The sequence below is a fragment of the Psittacula echo genome, assembly GCF_963264785.1.
Source record: "Psittacula echo genome assembly, chromosome: 16".
Lineage (NCBI taxonomy): Eukaryota > Metazoa > Chordata > Aves > Psittaciformes > Psittacidae > Psittacula > Psittacula echo.
This window is the reverse complement of record NC_137752.1, coordinates 3,208,413-3,235,640: the sequence shown is the minus strand read 5'-3', so window position 1 is coordinate 3,235,640 and position 27,228 is coordinate 3,208,413. Positions and strand designations below refer to the sequence as shown.

At 48.9% G+C, this 27,228-nt stretch overlaps 1 protein-coding gene across 1 annotated transcript; it reads right to left on the bottom strand.

Moving 5' to 3' along the window:
* Nucleotides 1–1,751: 1,751 nt before the first annotated feature.
* On the bottom strand, nt 1,752–23,024 carry ADGRD2 (adhesion G protein-coupled receptor D2; the record flags this gene model as incomplete). Its single annotated transcript, XM_080630989.1, has 25 exons — nt 1,752–1,867; nt 2,637–2,667; nt 4,933–4,991; nt 5,336–5,474; nt 5,799–5,852; nt 6,052–6,093; nt 10,846–10,966; nt 12,383–12,498; nt 13,162–13,295; nt 14,074–14,227; nt 14,481–14,583; nt 14,924–15,027; nt 15,136–15,262; nt 16,100–16,155; nt 16,408–16,513; nt 17,049–17,169; nt 17,329–17,460; nt 17,699–17,810; nt 18,902–19,183; nt 19,537–19,622; nt 20,082–20,180; nt 20,487–21,137; nt 21,836–22,066; nt 22,831–22,894; nt 22,977–23,024. 25 exons carry the CDS (start codon nt 23,022–23,024, stop codon nt 1,752–1,754), a joined length of 3,288 nt encoding a protein of 1,095 aa, XP_080487115.1.
* Between the last annotated feature and the right edge of the window lie 4,204 nt (nt 23,025–27,228).

Here is a 27,228-nt window from a genome sequence, read left to right as displayed (position 1 = left end):
CTTTGAATCCCAAAGACTCATAATTTCCCTATTATTTTAAACCCAGTCTTATTTAACCTGGTATGGCAAGAGTTGCAGAATTACTCGATATTGATCAGAGAAAGGGTGGGCCATGGAGACAAGATCCATGTTGCTATGTGTGGCTTAGCAACATATAAATGTATTCAAACAGAATAATGAAATTATCGTGGGGAAACAAAGCAGCCATCACTTGAAGAGATGGAGGATGTGGAGGCCTCTTGGAGCTCTTGTTTGCCAAGACAAGGAAGACAGTACTTATTGTTTGTGCAAATATGTGAACCCCCCTGGCCATCCCCTGCTTACATAAAGGGTGTAATGAATCCGGGCAGTGGCTAGCTGCAGTGTGCAGCTTTGTACAGCTGGGCTGGAGCTCATTACTGCTGAAACGTGTGGCCTCTCTGAGAGAATTGAGTCCTTGCTGGGGGAGCCCTAACACTGGGGGTGGGGAGGGAACCTGTGCCTGCCTCCAGGCCACAGCCACCCTGCCAAACTCCTCATTTCTGTGGGTTTGAAACTGGTCCTGTATTTACCTGGATTTTATTTGCCTTCATCCTCACACGTGCTAACGCAGCACTGGGAGCTCACCCATCTCCCTCCAGGGAACCACTGCTGCCTCTTGCGCTTGGAGCCAGCATGATGCCTATGGCTCTCACAAGAGCATGGCTGAGGTGGATCGCATCCCAGATCCAGCACAGCTTTCCTGGGAGACTGTGAGCAAGCCATCTAAGCCCTGAACCTCCCACCAGTGGTCAGGGTCCAGCACTCCCACTGCCCACCAGTTCTCCCTGCTGGACTGCAGGGCAGGGCTCCTCCTGGGTTTTTGCATGAGCTCCTGATGCTGGTACATCACAATACTCATTAAAGCTGGCTGGAAATTTTCAGATAAAGATACCGAGGGCAAAGTATGCCTCTTTTCATGACTTTTCATTATTTGGGAGAAAACAAATAGGAGAAGAGAAGCAGTGTCTGTGTTGCAATGATTTCTCTCTTGTTCACCATCAAGCACACAGGTTTATGGTTTACTTCCACTGGCAGCTGTTATCCCCAAGAGCTACACAGCACTTGGCTCTGTTGAACAAGCTGTGAAGATGGGAGCCTGTGCAACACTGAGCTGCCCTGGGGTCTTCCAGGCATTACTACAGCTGGGCATTACTGCCTTTCGTTATTTCTTTTAATGGCTGGAAGCACTTGTCTTTGAGCCCGGCGCCTTGGAGCAGCGCAGCACAGCAAGCACCAGTGCTGTGCCGCACGCCAGCTTGCACATACACAAGTGTGCAGAGGAGTGCTCTTCTGGTTCAAGATCTTCTCGTTCACCCCAGGCTGAAGGACTGCCCAACCAAGGGCTCCCTTGCCCTGGGGCGTGCGAGGAGCTGCTCTTGGTGCGTGCAGAGAGGGTGGCTGTACACAGCACTGCCCCGCACCTCCGCCTGCTTATGGCCCTTGTGCATCAGTCGGTGTGTGAGGAGCCAGGCACTGAGCCCAGCCCAGCTTCCTCACCATCCTCTGGGCAAAACCAGGCTTTTAAAAGCAATCTGAGGTCTTACCTGAGAAAACAAAACCAAACTAAACAACCCACCTCTTTGCACAGCTGGAGTTTAATTACAGATGTGGCTAGATGAAACTGCAGGAGCAGGTGAGAGTGTGGGGGTACAGAGCACAAACGCATGTGCTGGGTGTAGGTCTTGCTGCCTCTGAGACCCCGCTCCTATGCCTGAAATGCCGCAGCACATTTAGTCCTGGATGCCACCGTTTCTGCCTTGCTCATGTGTCCACTGCAGGGAGGAAAGCTGCAATGCTTCAGGGTGGCATCGTCTCGAAAATAGTCTAAGCATGCCCTGCTTAGACACTTAATGTGGAGCAAAATCAGAAACCTGCTAATGCACTGCTGCCTTTGACAAAAGAGAATGTAACAATGCAGGAAAAAATACTATCAATCCATCCCCAGTGTTTCTTCCCTGCACTGTCTGCTTGAGTGATCCCATCCAGAGACTGCTCTCAGAGTGCTGGAAGTACTCGGCCATGGTTGGTAAAACCATATAAAGCTAAATGTGCTACAGCCATGGCCTGGAGGGACTGGTGACTTGCTCAAAGCCGGGCAGGGAAGCCAGGCAGGTAAGAGGGAGCTGAGGTTTGCCAGCCTCTCCCCAGCACTCAGGTCTGGAGCTTAGGAGGGATTTCTGATTTTAATTCTACCCACCTCCATGGTGACATTGGCCTTTCTACAACCTGAAACAGAAGAAGCTAAATGGCTGCTTTTAAGCTCATAATTCCAGCCCTGTCTGAACACCCCACCTTCCCTGCCACTTCTAACACCCACCAGCTCTTTCTGCAGCAGCTGTTGGGCTAAAATACCCTGTAGGAGCGAAGAGCTGTTGCCACCCCTGAAAGCAGCCCAGGTCTTTCTGGGGAGAAGCCAGACAAGTGCCCTGAGATAGGCACCCTCTGTTGAGCCAGTGCTGCTGGGGCTTCCATACCCCTCCTCTTCCTCATCTCTTCAGGGGGACACGGATCTCCCAATGGCCAGGAGTGCACCCACCAAGTCAGTTTGGAAATAAAAGCAACCACAGAAACCACAGTTCACAAAAATGAAAGAAAATGACGTAGGCAAATGTTACCTGAGGATTTGAACGCTGTCAGCTCTACAGCCTGAAAGAGGGGAGAACTTCTGTTAGCAGAAGGTACAGATCTGATTGCTTGGCTGCTGGTAACCTCCCATCACACTCCCAGGATCAGACAGGGTTCCCACAGCACCCAGCTTCTGCACCACAAACTCCCTGCCACTGAGCCACTGCACAAGCTGGGAACTGGAGCTTTCCTCCCAGTCCCCAAGGGGCAAGCACCGTGCAGAGTGTCCCTGGACACAGCTGGACACCATGCTGGAGACCACTGGAAAATCCAGGAAAAGAGGACTTTCTCCCCCCATTCTGTGGTGGAAGGAGAGCACACAAGGCTGCACCATGCTAACCATCATTAAGGGTTAAGTGAGGTGTGAAATTCCTGCTGCCAGCCCAACAGCAACAAATATCACCAAACAACATTTAAAAACCTGAAACACAAGAACATCTTGTCTGTGTTTTTATCTTCACTCACTCTGTGTTTTGTCATTTTAAGTGTTTTCAAACGTTTTTAAGTAGCATCTTCTCTTCATCCGAACTATTGTGCAGCTGCCAGTGACATTCTTAATTCACCACTCCTCCAGCAAGTGCCATGACTCATTTAGCCAGGGAGCAGGAAAAAAGCGCTGACTTAAATAAGGAACAGCACAGAAAGCAGCACCTATCTGGGGGAGGGTAGCACCATCCAGGGCCTTTTGCTGCATCCACATGAGTTAGAAAGAAAACAAGTACATTAAAAATGCAATGCTTAAGCAGTAAAGATACAGCAATACCTTGGTGACCCTCACATGGGGGAAAGTGCTTTCTATCTTTACCTGCTAGAAAATGCCAAGGCCTCGGCATTTAGGAGATCTGCTGCCTCCTAATGCTCTCTGCCTTAGGAAACTCGGCTAATCCCTTTGGCCCACGTCTCCTATCTGGTGTCAGGAGCTTAGCCCTGCTCCCAGTTTACACGGCCACCACCTGGCTGGCTGAGAAAAGCATCACTTACGAATGAATCGCGGTTGGTGTTCAGCACCAGGGTGGAACAGCAAAACCACAATATAAATCATGAGAGATTAAAATATGGATTTTATTGAGTGGCTTCAAAACGATATGCCAGCTATAGAAGTATTATCTACTGGATAAATAAGAGCTGTCTATGTGACACAGGCTTTCAAAGGATAAATATTAGAGAGGGAGAGAGATCCTTCAGTGAGAGACTCATATGAAAGTAGTGTTGGATATTATTCCGAGGAAATTACAGCACTTGTATGTCAAGTGCACAGGGACTGATGATCATTTTAATAGTGGGAGAGGGAAGTGGTATCAGAGTAGTCAAATCTAATTTGTTCCCTGCTTTAGGCCATACCTCACTGAGCTCTACATCGCTCTGCTGCAGGCAGCACAACCCAACCTGCCTCCCCTGGACAGATGTGACTTGCCCACTACAGGGACAGCAAGCCCTTGCTGCCCAGTTTTAATTTGCTGTCCCTGGGGGGGGTCTCCTGCCTTGATCTGTACCAGCCTCTGCTTCGTGCTTTACTGGCTCAAATTCATTGGCTCCTTCTCTTCGTCTGTGTCCCTGCCACAATCACCCTCCTGGCATGGCAGCAGAGCTGGTTCCCCATCACCCCAGGGGTGAGGTCTTGCCTTGGAAATTGGCTGGTCTGGGGCCTCCTCCTCCTCTGCTTCCTACAAAACACATGCTCTCCCCTGTTGCCTGCTCCTGCCCCAGCTCATTTGATTGCCTCTGGCACCAGCACAGCACAGCCAAGGCAGGTCACTGGCCAGAAGCTCGTGCCCTCCAGCCACCTTGCTCTCCATCTTACTCTCCTACAGAAGATGGCGAACACTCAGGTGGCTTGACTACCAGGAGTGGCCACTATGGGCATGAAACACATCTCAAATGCTTTAAGTGACTTAAGGCAATATGTTGCTAATTAAATCAATATGCTATATTTTAATCAGAGGCTCCAGGATGAGCATCAAAACCTTTGCTTTGATCGGCAAGGCTGTGTTTCTGGACTGGCACTTAGGAGGAGAGCATGGATGCTGTGCTAACACCCTGCCTGGTCCCTCACCAGCACTCAGCAACTTCTCTACTGCCCTGGGACAGAGGAGCTCAGTACGCACACAGGGTGGGTGGCTCAGGCAGCTTCTGGGATTTATTCAACATAAAACACTGGATTTGTGCCACAACTGGTATCACTACCGGGTGTCCTGAGTGCACTGGAACCACCAGGCACCACTCCTATGTAACCACTATGCTCTGTGCCTGGGTGAAGGTGGAAAAATAACAGAAGACATTACATACCGGTCTCTCAGGTGACATAATTGATGAAATCCCCATGGGAATTTTGGCTCCAAAATTTCCTAGGAGTCAAAGCAGCACAATGAGTTTGGAGGTTGGAGAGTAGGAATATTCATGCTTTACCAAGAGCTCGGTGCTCTGTGTCCCCCAGGTATCTCCCACTGAAGCAAAGGGTTTGACAGGTGAACTGCATAATTGTACCCACGAACTGGTTGGAGTGTGCAGCACCTTTTTGCACCCTGAAGCTAAAACCCCTATTTCCTACTGCCACTTTTGCCTCCTTTCTGCAGAAAATTCATTTTGAGACACTAACATGGACATGCACTAAAATTCAAGCCTTGGGAATAACATTTTACTGTGGTCTCCTCATACAGCCTGGGCCAACAGCAATGACAACTGCCTTTACCTTTGTTGGTGATGTTCGTCACTGGAGGGTCTTTCTGCACAGGGCTCGACAAGGTGCTCTCAGCTACAGAAGGTTTCCCTGTCTCCCAGGAGGTCGTGTTTCTTGGACTTGATAAGTAGTTGATGGGATGAGAGCAGTTCTGTAATGACAGGGAAGAGAAACAGAACAATGAAAATTGCAAAATGAGTCTGCTAGATCCAGGTCCAATTGTAAAGATCAATGTTATCTGCACTGTGGCCCATGGGACTTTTGACCCCCATCCCACTCTGGTAGCTGCCTATCAGGGTAGATCATCTCTGGATATGCATTTCCCAACAGGACTGCAAAGAAGTGAGACAAAGAAAACCCCATAAGACTTCTTTCCAACATCATCTCCTCAAAGCAGACCAAATATATGTCTAGAGCTCTCCTCTGGTGGGTGCCTGATGGATGAAGTGGGTAGCAGGGCTTCCTTGCAACTTACTGTGAATGAGAGTGCTTTCTTCTTGTCCTTCATCCTCTGGATGGCATTTCTTACCTGGAGCAAAGCAGGGACATTAGAGAGGGCCACAGCAGCTCTAGCAGAGCAAGAGATCTTCCAGCAAGTCATGGAGAAAAAGCAACCACTGGTCCACAAGCACAGTCAGGGCTATGCTGCCTGTTACAACTACTCCCTTGACTGCTAATAAACAGTTGCTGTGATGAGTGACTGAGCCCCAGGCAGGATCATCTCTTACCTCACTGTTATAGACTGCATAGACCAGGAATATGTACAGGCCCTGCAAAGGAGAGAGCACAGGAAGGTTAGAGATGTACGGCTGGTTTGTGCTGCTTCATATGGGAGGAAATTAGCTTGATGAGCACTAGAATGGTTAAAGACTGGGCTAAGGGGAAGAGGCACAGACAGTGGGCACAGCACAGACAGGAACAGGTAGGCAGAAAGGACCTTCCTTATAATCACACTTGAGACCAGGCTCTTCACAGAGAATTCAATAGAGATGGTCTCTGCCCTAGCCCCTCTTCCTTTTCCTTTTCTCCCTTCAGATCTCAGAAGCAGAAACCACCAGGAGTTAATTGCTGGGGGAACTGAAACCTGGGAAGCAGATCTCCCTTCCCACCAAGCACCGACCTCAGCGGGGCTTTTGCCAGCCTCCCACAGATCAAGTGCAGGATGATGCTGGGGACAGTTCCTCTGTCCCCTGCAGTGACAGAGCACAGCGCTAAGAGGACCCTGTGACCCAGGTTCAATGGGGTATGGACCCAGAGGCTCTGCTCAGCCCCAGTCTGGACAGTCCTTCTCTCCAGCACAGTCTCAGCCATCCTCTCCGTCCTTGCTGAACTGGTTCTGTTGCTTGCTCAGCACAAGGACCAGCGAGCAGTGACGTGCTCTGCCACAACCCAACACTTGGTCATGCGTGCCCCAGTCTGGTGTGGGATGTGCTCAGGGAAAGTGCCCATGGCAGGGCCAGAGCGAGCATCGCCTGGAGGCCACAGCCTGGGGCTAATTACAACTCCAGACCAATGATTTTGGCCTTAAGGCAGCCCTATCTGGCCCACCAGATTTATGTCCTATCTGTGGGGTGTTTTGTTATCGCAGATAGATAAATCAGCTGCAGCAAGAGAAGCAATCCATCTTGTCTTCAGTGAGCCTCGCTCTTCATCTGCGAGCTCTTGGCAGGCACAGTGGTAGCGGTACCCTGGCACGGCGCCATGACCTGTCCTTCAGCCAGCACTGCTGGTCACTCCCCCAGACCAGATCTCTGCTCAGGCTGCCAAGGCAGGTCTTCCTTGACATAATCACTCTGGATGAGTGCGGGGAGGGAGGGAGCAGGGCAGGGAACAGAGGAGGGAACAGAAGAGGCCCGGCTGCAGCGGCGGGCGGAAGTGGAGCTGCGGCTCTGGAGGAGGCCGCTCTCACCACACGCCATCTTGTGCTGGCGCGGCCTGCAAGGCTCCGGACACCACAGCTCCTTGCTCATGGGGGGGCAGGCAGTGCGTGGCCACAGGTGAGAGCAGAGCGTGTGCTGAGACCCACAGAACAGGATGGATGCTCCTGCCTGGTGTCTGTCCAGCAACTGTGTCCTGCTGCGCTCTGCACACCCCATCTCCATGCTGCATGGGCGCACCACCATCTCCTGTACCCTCTCACCAGAGACAGGCAAGCGGCCCTGAGCCATCCTCGGGACCATCCTTTCAGCCCTACAAGTTCAATTGAAGCTGAAAGGTTTTACCTATGCTGTTTCTCAACAGTGTTAGGTGCTGGTAGGGTGTTGGTGCTGCTACCTCTGAAACCATGGGCTGGAGGGAAGATGCTGCCTCCTGCTCGCCAACCTGTGGGAGGGACAGCCATGGCAGCCACCTCCAGTGCAGCACCGCTCCCCTGCTGCTTTGCAGTCACCCAGCTGAATTCCTGTGTTGCCTGGCTGGAGAAGTTGTCATTTTGGTGTCGACGCACAGAGTAACCTTGAAGACAGGCTTTGTTTTCCCCAGATAAAGGGAGAGCAGTCAAACAAGCAAACAGCCACAGCAGCAAAACTCTCGCGCATGAAGAAGTGCACTGGCCCTAAAGGAAATTCCAAGGCGATCCATAAGACAGTCAGCAAAGGGGTTGATACGGAACAGCTTTATCCCTGCTTTTGCTCAACTCCACAGCTTCACACCAGCATTTCTCCTGCAGGGTAGTCTGTAAATTGACCTGAACTTGGTAATGAAGGGATAGAGGCAAAAAAGCACTGTGCATTCATGGGCAAACCCTTAATTCTCCATCCATGTAACAGCCACGGCTCCCACTGAGCTTTAGGTGAAAGAAAAACAAAAGCAACAATAACTTAGAAAGCAAGGAAAGAAAACAGATCCTGATCCAGCCAACAGCTTGGCTCCTATCTCATCCAAGGTGGACGTTGCCATGGTTTGTGACAATCAGTCTCAGGAGGTGTATCATCCAGAGCACACATTTAGCAGTGTCAGGAGTTATTCCTTGTCTCTCAAGAAAACCATATGGGCAGCATCCATGTTATGACAGCCAGCATCCTGCAGCCCCTCTGCTGGCATCAGCCATGAATCAAAGGCCGAGTGAACCATGAAGGATGTAGGCTGCACACGGATATTGTCAGGCCACAGTCAAGGGGTATTAGCAGTCACTGGACCAGGGAACTTATCACGGGATTTCACAGAATCATAGAATGGTTTGGGTTGGAAGAGGCCTTAAAGATCACCTTGTTCCAACAGGCCTGCAATGTTTTTACAGCACAAACACTGAAGCAAGGCAGAGAAACACTGTGCTGGGCCACTGTGCTCTGATTTGTTCACCTGGCCTGAGGATTGGTTTTTTGTTTGAATGAAAATATCTGGTGCTGTTCTCAGCTCTGCTCCCCTCATCTCTTCATAACACCAAGCCTGGAGTTCTCTTCTGCTCGGTAACCGAAGCATGACATAAGGAGGCAAGGAGAACTGATGCTATATTTAATTACAGTTAGGAAAGGCCTCCTGCCATTCTTCTGGTATCCTTGCTAGTGGAGATGTGGAGAGGCAGCCCTTGTCTGGCCTTGGAACAGCCCCATCTGAGAGCTGACGGATGTGCGTGAGCAGCACCCAGCTGCTGGACTGGCGCCTGGAGCAACCACCCATCTCGTGCACGTGGTGATAACGCCTGCATTTTACCCTTGGAGAGCTGGGCCAGTGCTACACTGGAACTGGCCAAGTATTCTAGAGGGAAGCACTGCAAACTCTGCTGCTCCATAAGTGAAAGCTGCAGGAGATGCCAATTACTACTGAATCCAAAGGAAAAAGGGAGATGGGATCTTTGGATCTGAATGGTTTGGAGGGTAGTACCTATTTGTTCTCTTGACTTGGATCCCTGGAGTAGGATTTGTCCTTAAGCACTGGGCAAGATATACCTGCAAATACCCAGTGCCAAGGAACAGGACTGGCTGTGTGGGTACCCACAGGAATCATTTGTGCTGGCATAGTCCAAGCCCCAGGGGCTGGACTGAATCCATGCGTGTTCCCCGAGGCTGGCTCCCTGCTGCCAGTAACTGCCTGCCTACAGGGAGCTCCATCGTTCCCTTGGATCATGCTTTGCTGCACGTCAGGAACAATGTTCAGTGCTTCTCTAGCTCCATCTACAGCTGCTTTCTGTCCGCCAACAAGAGGGCTGATGCTCTGCATCGCAGGTGGCAAGCACATGTTCTGGGACTTTTTGTCACCTAATTTCAGATATCCTGAGATCCTGGGAACAGTCCTAGCTCAGTGCAGAATGGAGCACTCCTAGCTGCTGTGACTAACACAGTTTGATTTGCTGTCTTAACCACGCACAGGCTGGCTGAAGTTGTAAACTCTTCTTATGAAATCAGTAAACTCAGAAGTAAATATTAAGTGTTGCTTTACACACCAGGGTTACTTTCTGCCCTCTGGAGATCCCTATTACTACTAACATATTAACAACATGACTCTGAAGTATGGTAGCCACAGCCATGGCCCTGGAGGATGCCAAGACAAGCAAATAGTCTTACAAATGTAGACAGTTGGTGCTGCCTAAAGAGGAATGAAGAGGCTGAAGGAGATAAGATGATGTCCCCAAGGTCTGGCAAGTCAGAGCTACAAGAAGGACACACAATTCCAGCTTCTCTTTGCAATGCTCTGATCACCAGCCCTCATTGCTATCTGTTCACCTAACACTCCTGCATCCCATCAGATTCCAGTGCAGCTTTCACTGGGCACTGGAAGCATCCCTGGGGAGCAGCTGCATGGATGCAGACAACACAGACTTTAGAGGTAAAGGTTTTCAGTCCTTGATTCTTAATTCCTTTTCTCTCATCTCCCTGCAATAAAGCTGGTCTCCCAGCAAAGGGAAGGTGATTCTGCCTGTACAGTGCTTGGGCCACAAACTCTAAGTATGTCTGAACATGAACCAGGTGGAACACACTCATCCTAGAACACACACCATCTAAGCAGCAATGAAGCAAGCTATGGCTGGACGTGACTTTTGAGACACTTTCCATGAACAGCCCTATTCCAACAGTGGTGATGCTGGCGTACACAGTCCATCTCCTGCAGGAATGAGCCTCATTTCACTGATGCAAATAGCAGGTAGGACGTCTACCCCATTAAACTGGGCAGTTACCGTTTTAATTATCCAGTAAATGACCAAATCAAAACTCTAATGAAGTTTCCTACAAGCATATTAGCTTGCAAGTGTCATTTTGAAACTATGTTAATGTCAGAAAATCTAACATAATAAACAAGATTCGAACTGGGAAGCTGTGGTACCAGTAGGACACTCCAGAGACTGCTGCTGGAAGGCCATTAGATGAACAAGGTCTCCAGAGCTGTATTTTGTATCTTGGGAGCATCAACTTAGCTTCCTTGGACAAAACAGCACAGCAGTTTGGGAAAGCTGGGCTGGACTTCAGAGCTGACAAATGTCCCTGACTATTAGGACAGGTAAAGTACACTGAAGCACAAGAAGCAGCAGATATGTGCTTGGCTGTGAAGTGAGTACACGGGAGGTACATGTGAGGTGCAGGGCTCACCTGGAGAGAGTTCAGCATGATGAAGACGTAGGCCCAAATGACACTGAGGTGGACGAGGACCCCACACACCCAGGTCAGCCCCAGCACAGGCAGCAGCACCAGGATGGGCTTGGCTATGGCCCTGTCAGGAAGAATAGCTCAGGGTTACCTGGACACATCTCAAAGCACCCATTTCTCAGCCAGCAGCAATTTGGGGGGGTCTTGGTTGTGGACACATCCCTGAGCCCAGGGTGTCCTGGTAAAGAGACTGCCAAGCCCTGGCTGGCTCTGAAAACCCTGCCCAGGGTCTCACCATGATTTGCCTGGGGCATCTGCGCTAGGTTATACAGAGCACTGAGCAAATCTGCTCTGAAAGAGCTGCACAGGTTTAGGAGCATCCTGGCCTTTATCTTGGGGTTTAGAAGAAACTGTCCTTGTCTCCATGCTGGCGACAGCTCCCTTCTCCCAGCAAGTGCCTTTCAGATGATGTGTCCACTAAAAGGCACCCAAGATGGTAGCTATGGAACAAATTCCTTTGCAAACAAAATTAATTAAGAGGGGAAAAACCAAACATTTCACCTCCCAGCCTCCAGTGTGCCAGCCTTGCTCTTTATTTATCACAGAGAGTTAGCAAAAAGGGAGCTCTTTGACGTCATTAGCCATGAGAAAACAGCTATTTTGCCCCAAATCGTTGCTGCAAGGAGGTCTTCTGTATTTGTTTTACTAGTCTATGGATGTCACCCTGCCCTCCAGCAATGCCCTATCTTTGTGATTCTGTAAATTTGGGAAAATTTATTTATGATAGAGGGGAACAATGTGTGTCTAGCAGGGGTATCCGGCGCCAGCTAACAACAATAAAGATCCACAGAGGATGATAAAGAAATGACTCAAGCAGCAGTTTTTTAGAGGTCTCTCTAAATTGACTGATTGCAGCAGTTCACATCCCCCGTTTCCCCATGGATGGAATCCCCAACAGCATTACTTCCAATCCACCAAGTCCCAAACTGACAAGGGAAATGCTTTTTATAATGGCAAATAGCCAAAACCCCTGCACTCTCTGCCACTGGTATCCTTCTGTAGGGCACACACAAATGCTAAAGATGGGATAGGTTTGAGACAAACTCAGTTATGACCCTTTCAAATTGCAATGTCCTGTGAAGTGGAGAGGAGCTGCTTCTGCAGCTCAGAGCTCTTTAAAATTCCATGGAAACTGGGCACTGATTTGGGCTCCTGGGTTCCTTGAAACACCCCAAGCTGCCACTTCATTTCCTTACAGTGCTGTTTTACCAGACATCTGCATGCCCACCAGCAAGCTGCTTAGCAGCACGGTGAGCTGGTGTTAGGGAAGGGGCAGACAGCTTGGCAGTGACCTGCCTTCCCACACATGCTGTCACCCCTGCAGACAATTGGGTATGCTCACACTGACCATTCCCAGACCCAAAGTGCTGCTCCTGGTGACGACAACAGGGTAAGCCCAGGGTAGCTTTGATCTCAGTAATTCCACTATTTCATACCCAGAGCTGCCACGCTTGGGAAAACCAGCCCTTTCCCTGCTCACCATATCTGTATTCCAGTCTGGTTCTCCAGGCTGCTGTTGGGTGTCAGCATCTTCGATCTCCTGCGAGCACTGGACACAGTCACCATCACCACCCGGAACAGCACAAAGGTGTTCACCTGACAGAAGAAGAGCACTGGACCCGGTTACCTTCTGTAATCTCAAATCCAGTGGGGTAAGGCTTTTTTGCTGGAGCTCAATAAGTGTCATAACTCGGGGAGAAATGTATCACTGCTAAAAAGGCAGTGAACAAAATACTTCATAAAGCTATCCACAAATGTATGAACTCTAGAAAACTTATCTTTGAACTTCTCCTACAGAATGTCTTCCTTGTTAAGTGTCTATTCTGGACCTCTTAAACATGGCACTTTTTTCTGTCACTGTGTTGTTGTACAATGATACTGATAGTACTTCAAGTGCATAGAGGTTCCCACATAAAAATCAGACCTTCAGTTAGGGCAGTGTCACAGTCAAACTACACATTTGTCTACATTCCTAATTTAACAGGAACTAGTTTAACTAATTTAACTAATTTAACAGGAATACAAGAACTGGTCAGCAAAGTTTTCTTAAAATGTTTTTCCTATAAAAAACCTGCTTTGGCTAAAGGGATTTATTTATATTGTGAAAGCATATATAAAATGAAAATTTTCCTATAAAAGCAGCAGGCACAATGTGAGCATCGCCTTAGCTACAGAAGTGCTGACACCCCTGACTCTGCAGTGCTTTCCTAAAACCAGACACGAAGGAATCACACCTTCCTGGCAGGTTTTGGCACTTACAGCCAGGATGAAGAGAACAGGGCCAACAAAGGCCCAGATGACATTGGTCTGAATGTTCAGCCAGCAGTGAGTGTCTGCCACATACTTGTCAAAGGAAGTTGCAAGGGTCACAGCCACAATAACGACTGGAAAGCCTGCAGAAAAAAGCACAGATTGAACCAGGGAAAAGCAGAGCTGACCCATGCAGGTCAGTTGTGCTCTAGACAATTGCTTCAACACCCCCCCCTTGACCAGACATGCTCCAGCATGAGCCAGCTTAGCCTCTGAAACCCCATGAGCAACATCAATTTACTGCAGCTGAAATCAGTCCCGGCTCTGCAAGACTAGATTTATACGCTGTCAGCATCATTCTCCTAGGTATAAAGCATTCCAAGTCCTGAGTCCCGATCAAAGCAATTTACTCCTTAGATTGCTTTTTTAACAAAATGGACAATCAAAGACATAAAACAATCCAAAATACTTGAACCAGTTGCCCAATGTCCAACTAGGTGTGTGTTTTGCAAGGAGCACTGACCTGAAGAGGCTTCTCTTTAATATGAAACTCAGTTTATTCAAATAAATTCTATGTCCCTCAAGGGCTCACTCAGAATAAAGGGTCAGAAACATATTTATATTTTAATTACTATCAGAGAGTAGTAATGCTCTCCGAGAACAAGAATTTACCATAAACATCCTCCTCCATTTTTTTTGTATTGAACACTTGGATTTAGAAAAATAACAGAAATGTTTTTAACTTATATATTCTAATATTTGCACTTTGACACATAAAGATACAGCCTCTTCAGAGCAGTGGCACACAGCTCTCATACTGAATCAAATCAAACATTTGGGAATCTATCCTACTGAAACTTTTGCTAGACAAAAAATTGACACATTTTTCTGAGCATGTGATGCAAAGGAGCCTGTAGATACCCCAGCCTGTCACATAGTAGAACTTCATTCTCTTGTCTTCACTCATGTTGACTGCTACCACTTTGCTCCAGAGGAGAAGCCCCTCTACCAGCATCCATGAAAAGGCTGCCATGAAGAAGAGATGAAGGAAGGCAGTGATCATGAAACACATCACCTGGAGAGAAGAGAAATCACATGCTGTTTCAGGAGAAGATGGAGTCCTCTGGGAGCTTCTGAGTGTGTATGGTCAGGAGCAAAAGAGCAAATTATGTGCAGAAATGTGTTTAAACATCCACAAGCACCAGGAAGAGCTCTTGAGTGATTAATGAAACATTAATAAGAGGGATTACACTTCTGTTTGCTCTGACAATAATGCTTGATCAGGCCTGGTCCTGCTGGCTGAATAGGACACTTTCTGGTGAGCTTACCTGGTTGGTCTTGGCCAGTTCACTGAACATGAGCAGAGCTTCTGCTGCAGCTAATGCAAAGATCAGGTTCTTGTGCACGGTTGTTCGTTCGCTCTTGGGGACACTGAGCAAGAAGAGAGGAAGCCCTCAGATGCAGTCAAAGGAAAGGGTGCAGTAAAAGTCTTTGCTACATTCATTTTATAAAAATTAACCCTAGAAGAGCAGTTTTTATGGTAACATTATTAGTTATTGCTAAAAGTCTTCCCACAGACACTCAGGTGTGTGCATAGCTCATACAAGCATCTCCATGGAAACAACCAGCACTGCACCCCCTCCACAGCCAACCACCACTGCTCCCCTCCCTGCCCTCTGCTACCAACAAAGGGTATCTTGTTTGTCTACTTGTTCTGAAGCAAAGTATAAAAGAATACAGGGAAGGCTACAGGTGTCTGGACTTTTCTTACCCAACTGCCAAGAATAATACGAAGGTAACTATCAAAGCACAGAAGGAAACTCCACATCCAACGAAAGTCAAGGTCTGCAGCGTGAGTTCCTCCTTGGTGGTCCTCTGCTCCAATCATGAAACAAAAGACACAAAATCCTCACAAATCAATCACAGACTGCTCCCAGTTTGGCATCCACCCCCCAGAGCAGCACAGAAACGCTCCTCGCTTACCTGCATATTGAATACCTGCAGCAGGACAGCGAAATTTGTGGTGTGGTTGCAAAAACAAGCAGTAGAGTCCGGGAGAGATGTCACCACAGAGCAGCCAGATGTGGACCACATGCCACCAGCATCTGGGCTAACATGCAGCAAAAAAACCCCAGGGAAAACACATGGAAATTACCATTCACTTCATCAGAAAGCCAAGGTGTTGAGGAAATTCTATTCTCCCAGAAGCAGCAGAGTTGAAAGGAGGAAAAGGAGGATATCAGAGACATCTTTCCATATGGACTTTCCTTTGGCTCCTCCTGTCACAGCAGCCTTGCCTTATTCAGCAGGCATGCACAAGAAAATAGGCCTAGTGTCAACATGTACATTAAAAACCCTGTCAGTGCTGCTCCTCTGATCCTGCTCCAGTACCAAGAGAAGAGCAAATTCAGAGCAGGGCTAGTGGAAAGGTTTGTGCAGTGACCAGCTGCTTCCAAAAACACCCTCCTCCCCCCTTTCTCAAACTGATCCATGCCTGTTACAAGACTGGGATTCAAAGGAGGCTTTTTTGCACTTGAGTGACTTAATTACCAATCCATACATCACTGTCTCAGTGCTCACTGCGGTGACATTCAGCAAAAAAACATCTCAGTGCCAAGCAGTATTTATGAGGCTGGGAGTCCTGCATGTCTGTTGGGCTGTATATCTTGGACCAATCCTTCTTTGTTGCAGGCAACAATCATAATTAATTAGGGCTTTCCATTTTAGTTGCATATACCTCATTAAAGGTCACTTGCTTTTGAATGACTTTTCCAAGGGAAATCTTCCCAGGAGAGTGCTCTAATCCAGCAGATAGAGGATGCCAGCATGCAAAGCAGGAGAAGAATTACAGATCCCTACTCTTACCATTACATTTATATTGTTATGTTTGGGTTTCCAGGTGAAATAAAAGCTCATAAATCTGGGGACCTGAACTGAAACAAGGCACCTGAGGCTGAAGTTCCAGAAGGCACAGATGGGCCCCATTGGTGTATTGGGCAGGTCCTGCAGGCAGAGAGGGAGAAGAAGAGATTACACATCCATACACATACACAGATTGATGCAGTTCACTCACTAGGCTGCAACAGGGTCTGTCAGCACAGGAAAAACACCTCCCCAGAGAAATGTGAGTCAAGGTGAGAGACCTGGGCATGGGACACCCCTAAGTCCAACAGCTGTGGGGGCTGTGAGCCAAGGCTAGGCACAGCCTATCATGTCAGGGTGCGGCATCAGAAGCAGAGCCCCTGCTCAGGGTACCTGGACATGGTGCTGCAGACGGTAGAGCACAGAAGTGCTGATCTCCTGGTAGTCACTAAGCAGAGCAGCGGAGATCACAGCAGTGCCCACAACAGTGCTCAGGTACCTGTCAGGGAAAGCACAGGACCAGGAACCAGAAAACAGGGTCTCACATTATACACACAAGACAGCTGGAGAGGTCCAGAGCCACTTCTGGAGTGCTTCAGTGCCACCAGCAAAGGGCCTGGGCACAGGGCAGAAAGTACCTCAGATTACCTGGCAAACAGAAACCACCACCAGTCCCCCCATAACTGCAGATGAGGCACTGAAGCATCTCAAGCGGCTGGCAGCTGAGCAGCACAGTGGCTGAGCCTGAGGTCGGGGAAGGAGCAGTGCTGGATGTGCGAGCTGCCATCCCCACCTAGTGTCCAGAGAGCTCCCTGGAGAGCTCCAGGGCTTTGGGAGCCACTGTTCAGAGGCATCCCGGCTCCCAAAGCTTCTGCCCCAGCAGGAGGGGACCCTGCCCCAGCCCACCCCAACAGAGCAGATAACTTCAAGGGGACAAGAGTCATGCAGGAGAGATACGGTGCATCTCAGACTTGGAAATGAACTCTCCAGTGGTGCTAAAAGGAATGCAAGCGGGGAGGTTGTGTTTCTCTCACTTCTGTCCTCCATCAGAGGCAGCCATGTCCTGGAAGACAGCAGTGCTGACAGTGCCAGACAGGCAGCGCTGCAGGGAGCTGTAGCCAAACCACATGTTCTTCAGCACAAGTCTGCGGAGACCTGAAGGGACAGAGCATTGCAGGACAGGTACAGGAACCAGAGCAGCTCTGAGCAGTCCACACTGCAGCACCACTGCTCTAACCTTGACTGTTCTTGCAATTAAGGAAGATGCAGAAGTGGCAAGGAGAGACCCAGGGAAGCACGGGCATCATAACCCACCTCTAGCTTTCAGTCTTTGCATTTCTTCTGCAGGAACTTCAATGAGATCGTGACTGTCTTTCTCAGGGGTCTGGACCAGGTATGCCTCACTGCTCAACTGCCTGCCCAGCTCCAGCTTCCTGACCTCCATCCCTGCGGAGGGGCAAAATCAGATACTGATCCAAGGTTCAGCCTTTTGCAGAGCTGCTCCTACAGGAAATTGCCACAAGGACACAAGGACCCAGCCAAGACTCACAGCAGTAGCAGACAAATCCCTTTCAGTGCAAACCATGGGTTAAGTTTGTCTCCTGACTTGGACTGGGAACCAGACAGGATGACTAAGCTGGGTCTTGGTAAGATGCCCTCCCCCAGTTTTGCCAGTGCCACTCACCAACATTCCCATGCTGGACCGTGATCTTTGTCCTTCCTGCGGTCAGTAGCGGAGCCAAGAGTGACACCATTCTGTCACAGAGCTCAACAACAGCCATGGGCCCTCTGATAACCTGCAAATACATAGGGAGCAATGAAAATCAGCACTTGCATTGCCAGCTCACACTTCCCACAGCTCACAAGAGCTTTCTTAAATGCTTGGAAGAAAAAGAGAAGTTGGAGGTCAAGGCTTTTGGTTCGCTTTTCCTTTGATTTCTTCACTAAAGGATGTTCCCAGTTCCTTCAGCAAGGAGACAAGCGCCACCCTTGTAGTACATAAACTCAACCCCTTTCTCCTTCAGCAGATATATCTGCTGCACCAGCTACACTGGGCCAGAGCTGGTTCTATGCCACTATCGAGAAGCTGTGTGTAATTGTCACTATGGAGACCTAAGCAACTCTAAGCGATGAGGTAAACTGAACTATTCAGTATCCTTTCATCTCTGGAGGTCCCTGGCTTGGTTCCTGGAGCATTGGCCAGGCCAGATGCTGCCACACATTTCCCAGAGTCAGGTGGAGAATGCAGACCATACACCAGACACAAAAGACCCATGTGAGACGGGAAGAAACTAATAGGGAAAATCCTGACGGGGGTGGGATGATGGAAATCCCCCACACAAAGCCTGACAGTGTTTTGAAGAGCGTGGGGGCTGATGACAAATAGCTCCTTGGCAGCCCACCCATGGAAAATAAAACAAACCATAAAGTGAAGGGCACTGCCATGCCAGAGAGGGCAGGATGTGGGAGCAAGGAATCTAAAAAGCACTGGGAATCTGCAAACTGTGTAGCCCAGCAAATCCAGGCCTCACAGAATACCAGGTTTGAAGGGTCCTCAAGGATTATCTGGTCTCTTGGAGAGAGCCAAGACAACCACTGGAGGAGTTTGCAAGGAAGGCACCACTTGACTGCACTTGTTTGCAGAACTTGATTGCACCTCCAGCAAATGAGACAACATTAAGGCATCTGGTCCTTATCTGAGCTGGCAAAGCGGCTCCATGCCCATGTTTGCAGCATTTTCACAAGCTCCAGAATACAGTCAGAAAGGCTACATGTGACCATGCAAGAACAGGTTCTCAGCCTCTGATCATACAGCAGGCCAAGGAGCTGCGCACACAAGATGAACAGCTGTGGTACACAGCAGCCAGATGGCTGATGACACCATTACCTGGCTGACTGATGACCATGTTTCTATATTCTGCTCTTCCAAGATTAACTCAGTCACTTCCACATAATACTGCCCCAACTGCTCCAACATCTTCAGCTCTTCTCCCTCCTGGACTTCCACATCAGAAACTTGCTTTAGTAATTGAAGCACTGAAAGAAGGTCAGATGACTCCAGCACAGGTATCTCTCCTTCCTTCAGAACAGTTGCCAAGACATCAAGAGCACCAAGAGCAACGGAGAGGTTCATGTCTTGGACATCACTTGTAAAGATGCTCTCAGGAATCTGCCATGAAAAAGATGTTTCAGTTCAGTGCAGAGCCCTGATTCTGTCTGATCATCAGCTATGCCTTGGCAATGCCCTGCATGCCCTCACTGGTGTGAGGACACTAGCCTGGCTAACTGGGCATATCATAGGAGATCTGCCTTGACATTTTGAACTCTCTTGTCCAGCCTCTCAACCTCAGTGAGATGAGTCAACCTGAAGCAACACTTTGTTTGATCACAGCACAAGTTACATCTGTATTGGTCACACTGCTGGCAAAGTGACCTCAAACACCCATAGGTGCCAACAAGTCCACCCCAACAGCTTCTGCCTGCTCCTGTTGTCAGCTGCCACTGCTGGGGCTCAGGACTCACCACAGTTCTCTCTGCAAGCGTGTTCACACGGCCGACAAGTGAATGGCTGGATTCCAGATGAGCTTTTTTCAGCTGCCAGTATGCATCTGAGAATAAAACATAACCATTGCTGTGGTGTCTAGCAGTGCGGTTATCACATGCCATGTTCAAAGCCTGGTCCTCACATGGTGGGTAAGTCTGCAGGACACTCAGGACAAGGAGACTTCACAGCTCTATTTTATTTCTAGTACAAGATCCCAGAGACAGACTGCCTCCTCCCCATGTCCCCCTGGCCCATGAATCTGGAGATGCTGGGACTGGGAGGCGTTCTACAGCACTGCATCCAGAAGCCACGTAAATGTGTACAACCACAGCTTAACTGGAGAACAGCAAAGTAATCTGTCAGAGTGCTTGCAACGGAAGCAGTGTCACAGCTACAGCAGGTTTTGCATGCGATCTCTTCAGAGCAGACACAAGGCCTCCCCATCACTGCCCATCATCCTACCTAGGACCTCCAGAAATGAATGCTGTGGAAGTAATGAATAAATAAGGAATAGGGGCTGTACCCTTTCTGTAGAGACAGACAAAAGGCAAAGTCTGCAAACAAGATGTGTAACTGAATCCATTGCTGCCAACTTCAAAAACTCGGCATTCTTCAACAGGCCCTGTGGAAACACACACAAAGGGAAAGCCCAGGTCCACCAGAAACACACCATCCCCAGGACATCTGAGCAGCTGCCTTTGCTAGGGCCATTGCAGAGGTTCAGTGATGACTGTGCTTCTAAGTATGATCTGTAAACTGCCCAGCCCAGCTCTGAATGTGCTTCTGCTTTCCTTCCCAAAAGAGAAGCATCATTCCACAAACTGCACCAAATTCCCTCTCCAAGGATGGGACTGGCTTCTCGAACTATTCCTGCATGCTGACCCCCTCTGCAGAAGGGAGCTGAAGCAGTTAGGGTAATGAGATCTACCTGGGCAAAGAAACTGTGCAGTCACTTCCTGAACGGTGCTTTCAACCTCCAGAGTGTTTGAGCTCCACCAAAATACAAGGTCTTGCTCCACCACCCAGCATGACCGAACTTTCTCAATCTGCTCCACACTGAGAACTTTCTGCCAGATGTGCAGGTCAGTGATGTTCCCACTGAAGGACTCTTTCTCCTTGAAGCTGCCCCCCAGGGAATCTTGATCTTGTCCAATAATGAAAGTCCCCTGGCCATAGATGGCCTGGGGGGCAGACCCCACAGCACACAAACCACTGGCAGATGCCCTCCTTTTACCATCGGCATAGATGGCCCAGGTCCCATTCTCCTGCTGCCAGGTCACACAGAAGTGATGCCACTGTCCATCAGCACGGAACACAGGCAGATATGGGGAATGGTGCTCGTGGACTATGAGAGCAAATCGAACAAATCCTTCCTCATCAACAAAGCCACGGAGCTGGAACTCATTAATAAAAGCTGGCACAGCATAGGAGAAGATTGTAGCAATCTCCTGAGTCCTGGTGTCCCACTGGAGGTGGGCACAGGCTGTGACAGCAGGCAGTGCTGGGAAGTCAGAGAGCACCTTCACGTATTTTGTGTCTGTTTTGTCTCCAAACACCAGGACTGGAACAATATGGTTCCCTAGAAAGAGATATTTCAGTCAGCATAAAAGAAGAAGCATGGGCTAAAGCCTGCTCATCTTCCACTGTGATGAAGCCATCATTTTCATTTGCCTCCTACTCAAGAATTCACGGACCTTGCAGGCAAGGATATCCTGCAAATATAGAGCAAGGCTTCTGTTTCCCCTGTACCTGGAGGGGATCAGGAAGGCAGGCAAGCTGAGACTGAATCATTTCAGTGAGTGTAATTTCCAGAAACATAGGTTTCTAGCAAATAGGATTCCAGAAAGTGAATATGGAAGGAAGCACATGTTCCTAAGCATCCCAAATAAGATGTCTGAGGCATCTGCCCTGTGGTGCCTTGCTGCTGAGGAATGCCTGTTCTCCTGGTCCTGTCTCTAGCATTGCTCTGCAGGACCTGCAGGTCACAAATAATGAGGCTGAGCACAGCTAGACCTGCTTTAGGTGCGGATGGTACAGCAGGGCAGAGCAGAAGAGCCCCATTGTAACTCCCTTCTGTGGCAATGCATTAAAATACCTTCTCAGTGACCAGCTGATGTGCTGGGATCACCGTTGTTCATATTGCCAGGTCCAGATTGTGACTAGAGGTCCTGGGTGGTACCACAATGACAGTAAAAACTGAGTGGCAACTTTTCCAGTCAGAATAAAAAAGACCAAGTAGTGAACATGTCCAAATAGTCCAAGCTCACTTATACTCACGTCTCCGTTTTGGCTTGTGAAAGACACCATCTCTTTCGTTTAGCCAGACAGAACCTCTGATGTGGTGGGAATGCAGCAGTTTGCTAAAGGAAGCTTGCTCACTGCCTTGGGGTTCAACAAGCAACTGAGCAAAGCGTTGTTCACAGTATCTGTCTGCATGCCACCAGTCTAAAGCAGTGGCCACGTATTCGTACATGTGTCTTGAGGTCTCAATCGTGACAGGAGCAAAACCTGGAGAAAGACACACAATATAGAGAAGCAGAAAGCCTTTCCAACCCACTTTCGTGACACACAATACGGGGTGAGTCTCTTGCAGCATCTCTAAGCATTTAGAAATACTGCCTGGTCCATCCTGGAGGGGCTGAAGAGAGGAGCTCATTTCTGTATCCAGCCCTCAGGATGTTCAGTGGGCACAGCGTGACAGAAAACTCCAAGCTGCTGGAGTTTTTTCCATTGGCCCTAAAATGAGGGACATTTGTGAATCTGCTCACAAACTGAATTACTGGCCTATGGCAGGGGCTGGGCACACTTCAGAGGGACACACAAAACAATGCCAAGCTCAGCCCAAAGATAAAACTCATTGTAATACCCCCAGGGATTGCCCTCAGGGTAGCTGGTTTCAAGCAGCTATGTACAAGGAAATGTCTTCATTTTATCGCCATTTCCCAGCTCCTACTAGCTTCTGCATTTTCAGACACAATTACATGCATAAAATAATGTGGTTTGTTTGCACTTAGAGTGGCACAAAGACTAGGAGCTGAGCAGTACTTGCCTAATTTTAGACACTAATTTCATGGTTAGCCAAGCAAATACTTAGCTCTGCAAATATAATTTCAGGCACAAAAGCAGGTATCAGAAAAAATTTATAGTCTATTTACTTCTGTTTCTGCTGATGAACACCTTTTAATGTGTTGCTTCTCTGTGCTGAATACTGCTTGTAAAAACATGCAAAAGTGCTGGTAAAAACATGCAAAAGTGCTGATAAAAACACTAACCTTTAGAAGTCTGATTCTTGGCAAGGGCTGCAAAGGCAAAGAGACTCCTAGACAGACTACTGACCTGTTGAGGAGAATGCTTTGTAACATTCATATAAAGCATTGCTATTATCTCAAATACTAAATTAAGTTACAGTAAGACTCACCAGAAAGCTGAAGAACCAAGAATCAGGTCTCAAGTCTCTCCTAAACATGCTGACCAGCTGGAAAGCTTTCACCCTTTGCTAGAATAAACAAAATATTACTTCAGATGCATTGCAGAGACAGAAGCATTCTGCAGAAAGCCAGTTCTCAGACAAGGCTGCTTTGCTCGAAACGTTTTGAATCAAAATAGAGAAAACTACTCTGAAATCCTATCAAAATGTTGTATCCTATTAAAATAATTCTCAGTTCTTCCTAAAGAACTCAAGGTCTCAGTTTAACATTTGTTTCCAGGATACGGAACACTTAATCATAAAACATACAGATGTGTGATATTAATGGACAGGCGAGTTAGCAGAACCTCTTTATCTGCATTAACTAAATAAAAAAGCCATTATAAATTGCACTGTTAAACAGTGTCACATTACCAGCAGCTTTTCTCATTTCTTTTAAAGCCTGCAGGAACAGAGCACCAGCACAGACCCTGCACACCAGTAAACCCAGCCTCTACGAGCAGCACCTGAACACACAGCCCAGCTCTGCGGAGCCGTCCTAGAGAGCTGCCCCGTGCTGGGACTCTACCGCCGCACCACCTCTGCTCCGGTGGAAGGAAACCCTGAGTGTGTGGCTGTGTAACATCCAGTAAAGTCATAGGTAAGGGTACACAAAGACACAAACATGGAAACTGGCAATGTCATCTCCAGTGCAAACAAGTCCTAAAGCTGTCTCTCTGCACTGACACTGCCAGCAGTGAGTAACCTCCTTGCTTGCAATGGGGCTCTCCTGTTTGCACACTAAAAGCACAAATTAAGGACTTCACTGCTAAGGGACTATGGAGATCAGTTCTGCAGCCTGGACTCGGTGTTTGCAACCTGTCTTCCCGAGTTCAGCAGCGACTTTATAAATACCAGACACAGCTCTAGGCCCTCCAGGGAGGTGTTTGTGTTCTGTGCCCAACTGATGGGTGAGCGATGTGGGCCAGGAGGAGCCAGGTGCTAAGCTAGCAGACAGACACCCCTAACCCCATTCCTGACCTGCACCAGCAGCCCCAGGTCTTCACTTCTTCACGGAGGTCCCTGGGGATGCTACCATGGGAAATCTGGATCACGGTTTGGCAGAAAAACTAGGGCAGCGAGGGAGCTGCAAGCGATGCAGCCGGCAGCTAGGGTCTGACAACGTCCTGCGGAGTTCGGGAAAGTGGGTAGCTCCAGCGGTCTCCGGGCCAAGCCCGAGAGCCGGCCCGGCAGCGGGAGCCCGGTTGGGCAGCAAAGCACCGCCCTGGGGCTTTGGCAGCCACAGCTCCGACGGACAGGGGGTCCCACGGCGGGTCCACTCCGCAGGGACACTGCGCACCCAACACCGCGCCCCGCAGCCGCCGACCCTCCTCCGTGCCGAGCGCCTCCGCCCCGCCAGCGCCCGCCCGCAGCGCATAAAGCGGCTGCAGCTCCCGTGCCGCGCCCGCCGGGCAGTCGCTGCCACCACTGGGCTGTACAGGGATGGGGTGGGATCGACCGGGCAGGGCTGGGCTGAGCCGGGCTCCCTGGGGTGGGGCTGGGCTCGGGTACCCTCACCCCACACGCCCACCCCTGACTGGATCCTCCCGCACATCCCACTCCCGACACCCTTGCCCCGACTAACAGCAAAGCACTCACAATCCTCTGCACTCTGCAACCTGTGTTAGCAGCACAGGGGATCTTCTTCCTGGGCGATCACTTCTCCATGGAAGTCCCCGATGAAGCTTCCCAGGAGATCTGGCACATGGTGTTGGCAGAAAAAGCAGGCAGTGGGGGAGTTTCCAGGGATCCTCACGGTAGCAAGAGCCTAACACCAGCGTGATCAGGGGTACAGGTGAAGAAGGCCAGCTCTAGAGGAGATGTCTAGGAGAGTAAACAGAAGACCAGGCTGATACAATGGGCAGAGCTCACTGAGAAAGAGGCAGAGTCAGACCAGCAGCAGCTCTGCAGGGCACCTCCAGCACGTCTCCAGTGTAATTCCCTTGCCCAGCAGCTTCAGTGTTCTGGCATTTCCTTGAGCCTGGGTCCGTGACAGTCCTGGAGAAAACATGAAGGCTGGAGGGCTCAGGCCACGTCCATGGGCCAGCAATGCTCCCCGTCTCACAGGACAGAGCTGCTCTTTCAGTTTATGCCCACTCACTTTTGCTACAGCAACAGGCACACAGTTCCCACTCCTCCCCTCTAAGTGAATGCTTGAATCACACCATAGATTCACAGGCAACTGGCTTTTGTTCTTGAGGGTCTTCGTCCGGGAATGAAGGCAATTACAACATCCCAGCGCCTTTGCTCGCTGTAATAAATCTCTCACAGAAGAATGGCCCTTGGAGGCAGCTGCGCTGGGCTGCTTAGTCACTGCTGCCACTTGGGAAACAGCCTGGCACTCCCGGACAGTGCGGCACAGAGTGCCAAAGGCTTGGAGGGAGGCGGCTCTGCTACTCACTGTGGATTGGCCAAAACTGGATCCTACTTTCTCTTGGTGATGGAAGGAACAAAGGGGGTGAGGCAGAGCTCTAGTTTACACCAAAGATCTTCAGAGGAAAAGTGCAAAGTGTTTTTCAAACTCATGGCTGGATTAGGTTTATAAGAGAGTTCCCCAGCTCATAGTAAACTGTTATTTATGCCCATGTCTTAGAATTAAGCACTTTTTGTAACAGCAATAAATACAGTTTCCTAGTAGCATTAGAAATGGAATCCAGCCCACAGCCTCCAGCATCACTCCTCTTTTCTATAGCCACACAAATAAACTATCCTCTGTGTACATGCAGAGAGGTGAAGTTTCCTGTGCTCACTGAATGATGCCTGTATGTAACCTCACCTACACAAGTTCTTTGGATTTAAATTTGAACTAACTTCCATAATTACACACTGGACTTTCAAGTAAGACTCATGCTTTGGCTGGGATCAAGGGCAGCTCTAGAGACTCTGGTGAGAACGTTTCACTGGTGTTTCAAAGGAAAGCTCACAGCCAGCAAGTGGAAGCTAATAATTGGCACCTCATTGTGCTTTCACCTAAAATCAACCTAAAGGCCCCCAAAGAGCTCAGGTTCCTGGGCTGCTGATCAAGTCCAGGGAGTGGGATCCAGATCCTGGCCTGCTGGATCCTTCCTTTGGACCTCTCAGCTCTGCAGAGGATTTCCTGCAGCCACATGCACACATGGGCACTGCCATATGTTTGTTCCTTGCCATGGCAGCAGTCGTTGCCACCAGTGCTGGTAATCCAGGGCACAATTGTATTGACACTAATTCCCACAAAGCAAATATTCTAGCGAGTCAGCTGTCTCCTTAAGGCGACTGCAGTTCCTGAAGTCAGCCTCCATCCATCCATCTCAAAATTAATTAGAAATAACAGAGTTCTTAGAGTTAAGAGGTGTCCATCCAGTGCAAGAACACCTTACCAAGCAGACATATGACCTTGGGACGGTTAGATCGTAAAATCCCAATGTACTTTTAATGCCTGTAAATCTCTCTAATAAGCAGCTGAGGAAAGGGCAAATTGTACTGTGCAGTATGGGAGATGCTGTCACTCTGGGTTAGCTTATTTTTAAATTGGTTGCAATTCTGTTTACATGCAGTCAATTTAAAAAATCAGCTCAGGTGCATTTTAAGAAGTGTTATGCTTACCAGTTAGTAAACCATGCTCTGCCACCCTCAAGGCACATCTTTCACACAACCCTTGGAAGAGCTTCCCAGCACATGGGCGAGCAACATGTTAAACTTTATAAATCAAGTGTTTGCCAAGTGGAGTAGAAAGCCATGTGTCTAAGCAAGATGCATTGAAAAATGGAACAAAGCTCTGTGTGTGTCAGAGATCAGTGGGTCGTGTTGCAAGCCTGTCCCTTGCAGAGTTATCCTTCAAAATAACATTCCCTAGCCCAGCTGTAGATGGTATTTCACTCCAACATTTGTTTCTTCCCACTTTTTACTGCACAAAACCGACCCTTTCTCTGACCCAGCTCCTCCTCATGGAGCTTAATGTTACCCGAACTTTGTTTGAATTAGACTAGGTTCTCTGCTGAGACAGGGCTTGCTGAGTGTTGACAGGCTACTGCAGTTCAGAGCTTTCGGGGTACCCTTGTTTATCTGCATATGGATGTTTCTGCAAGGGGTGATTCCATGTAGTGTTTGAAATAAATGAAAGCACAGAGTTTTCATTCTAGTAACTCCATCTTTGCCTGTCCAACTGCTTATTATTCAGAAAGAAGAGTGAAGCAGTTGCTGCTTCTCTCTTGCCTAATGCTGGGAA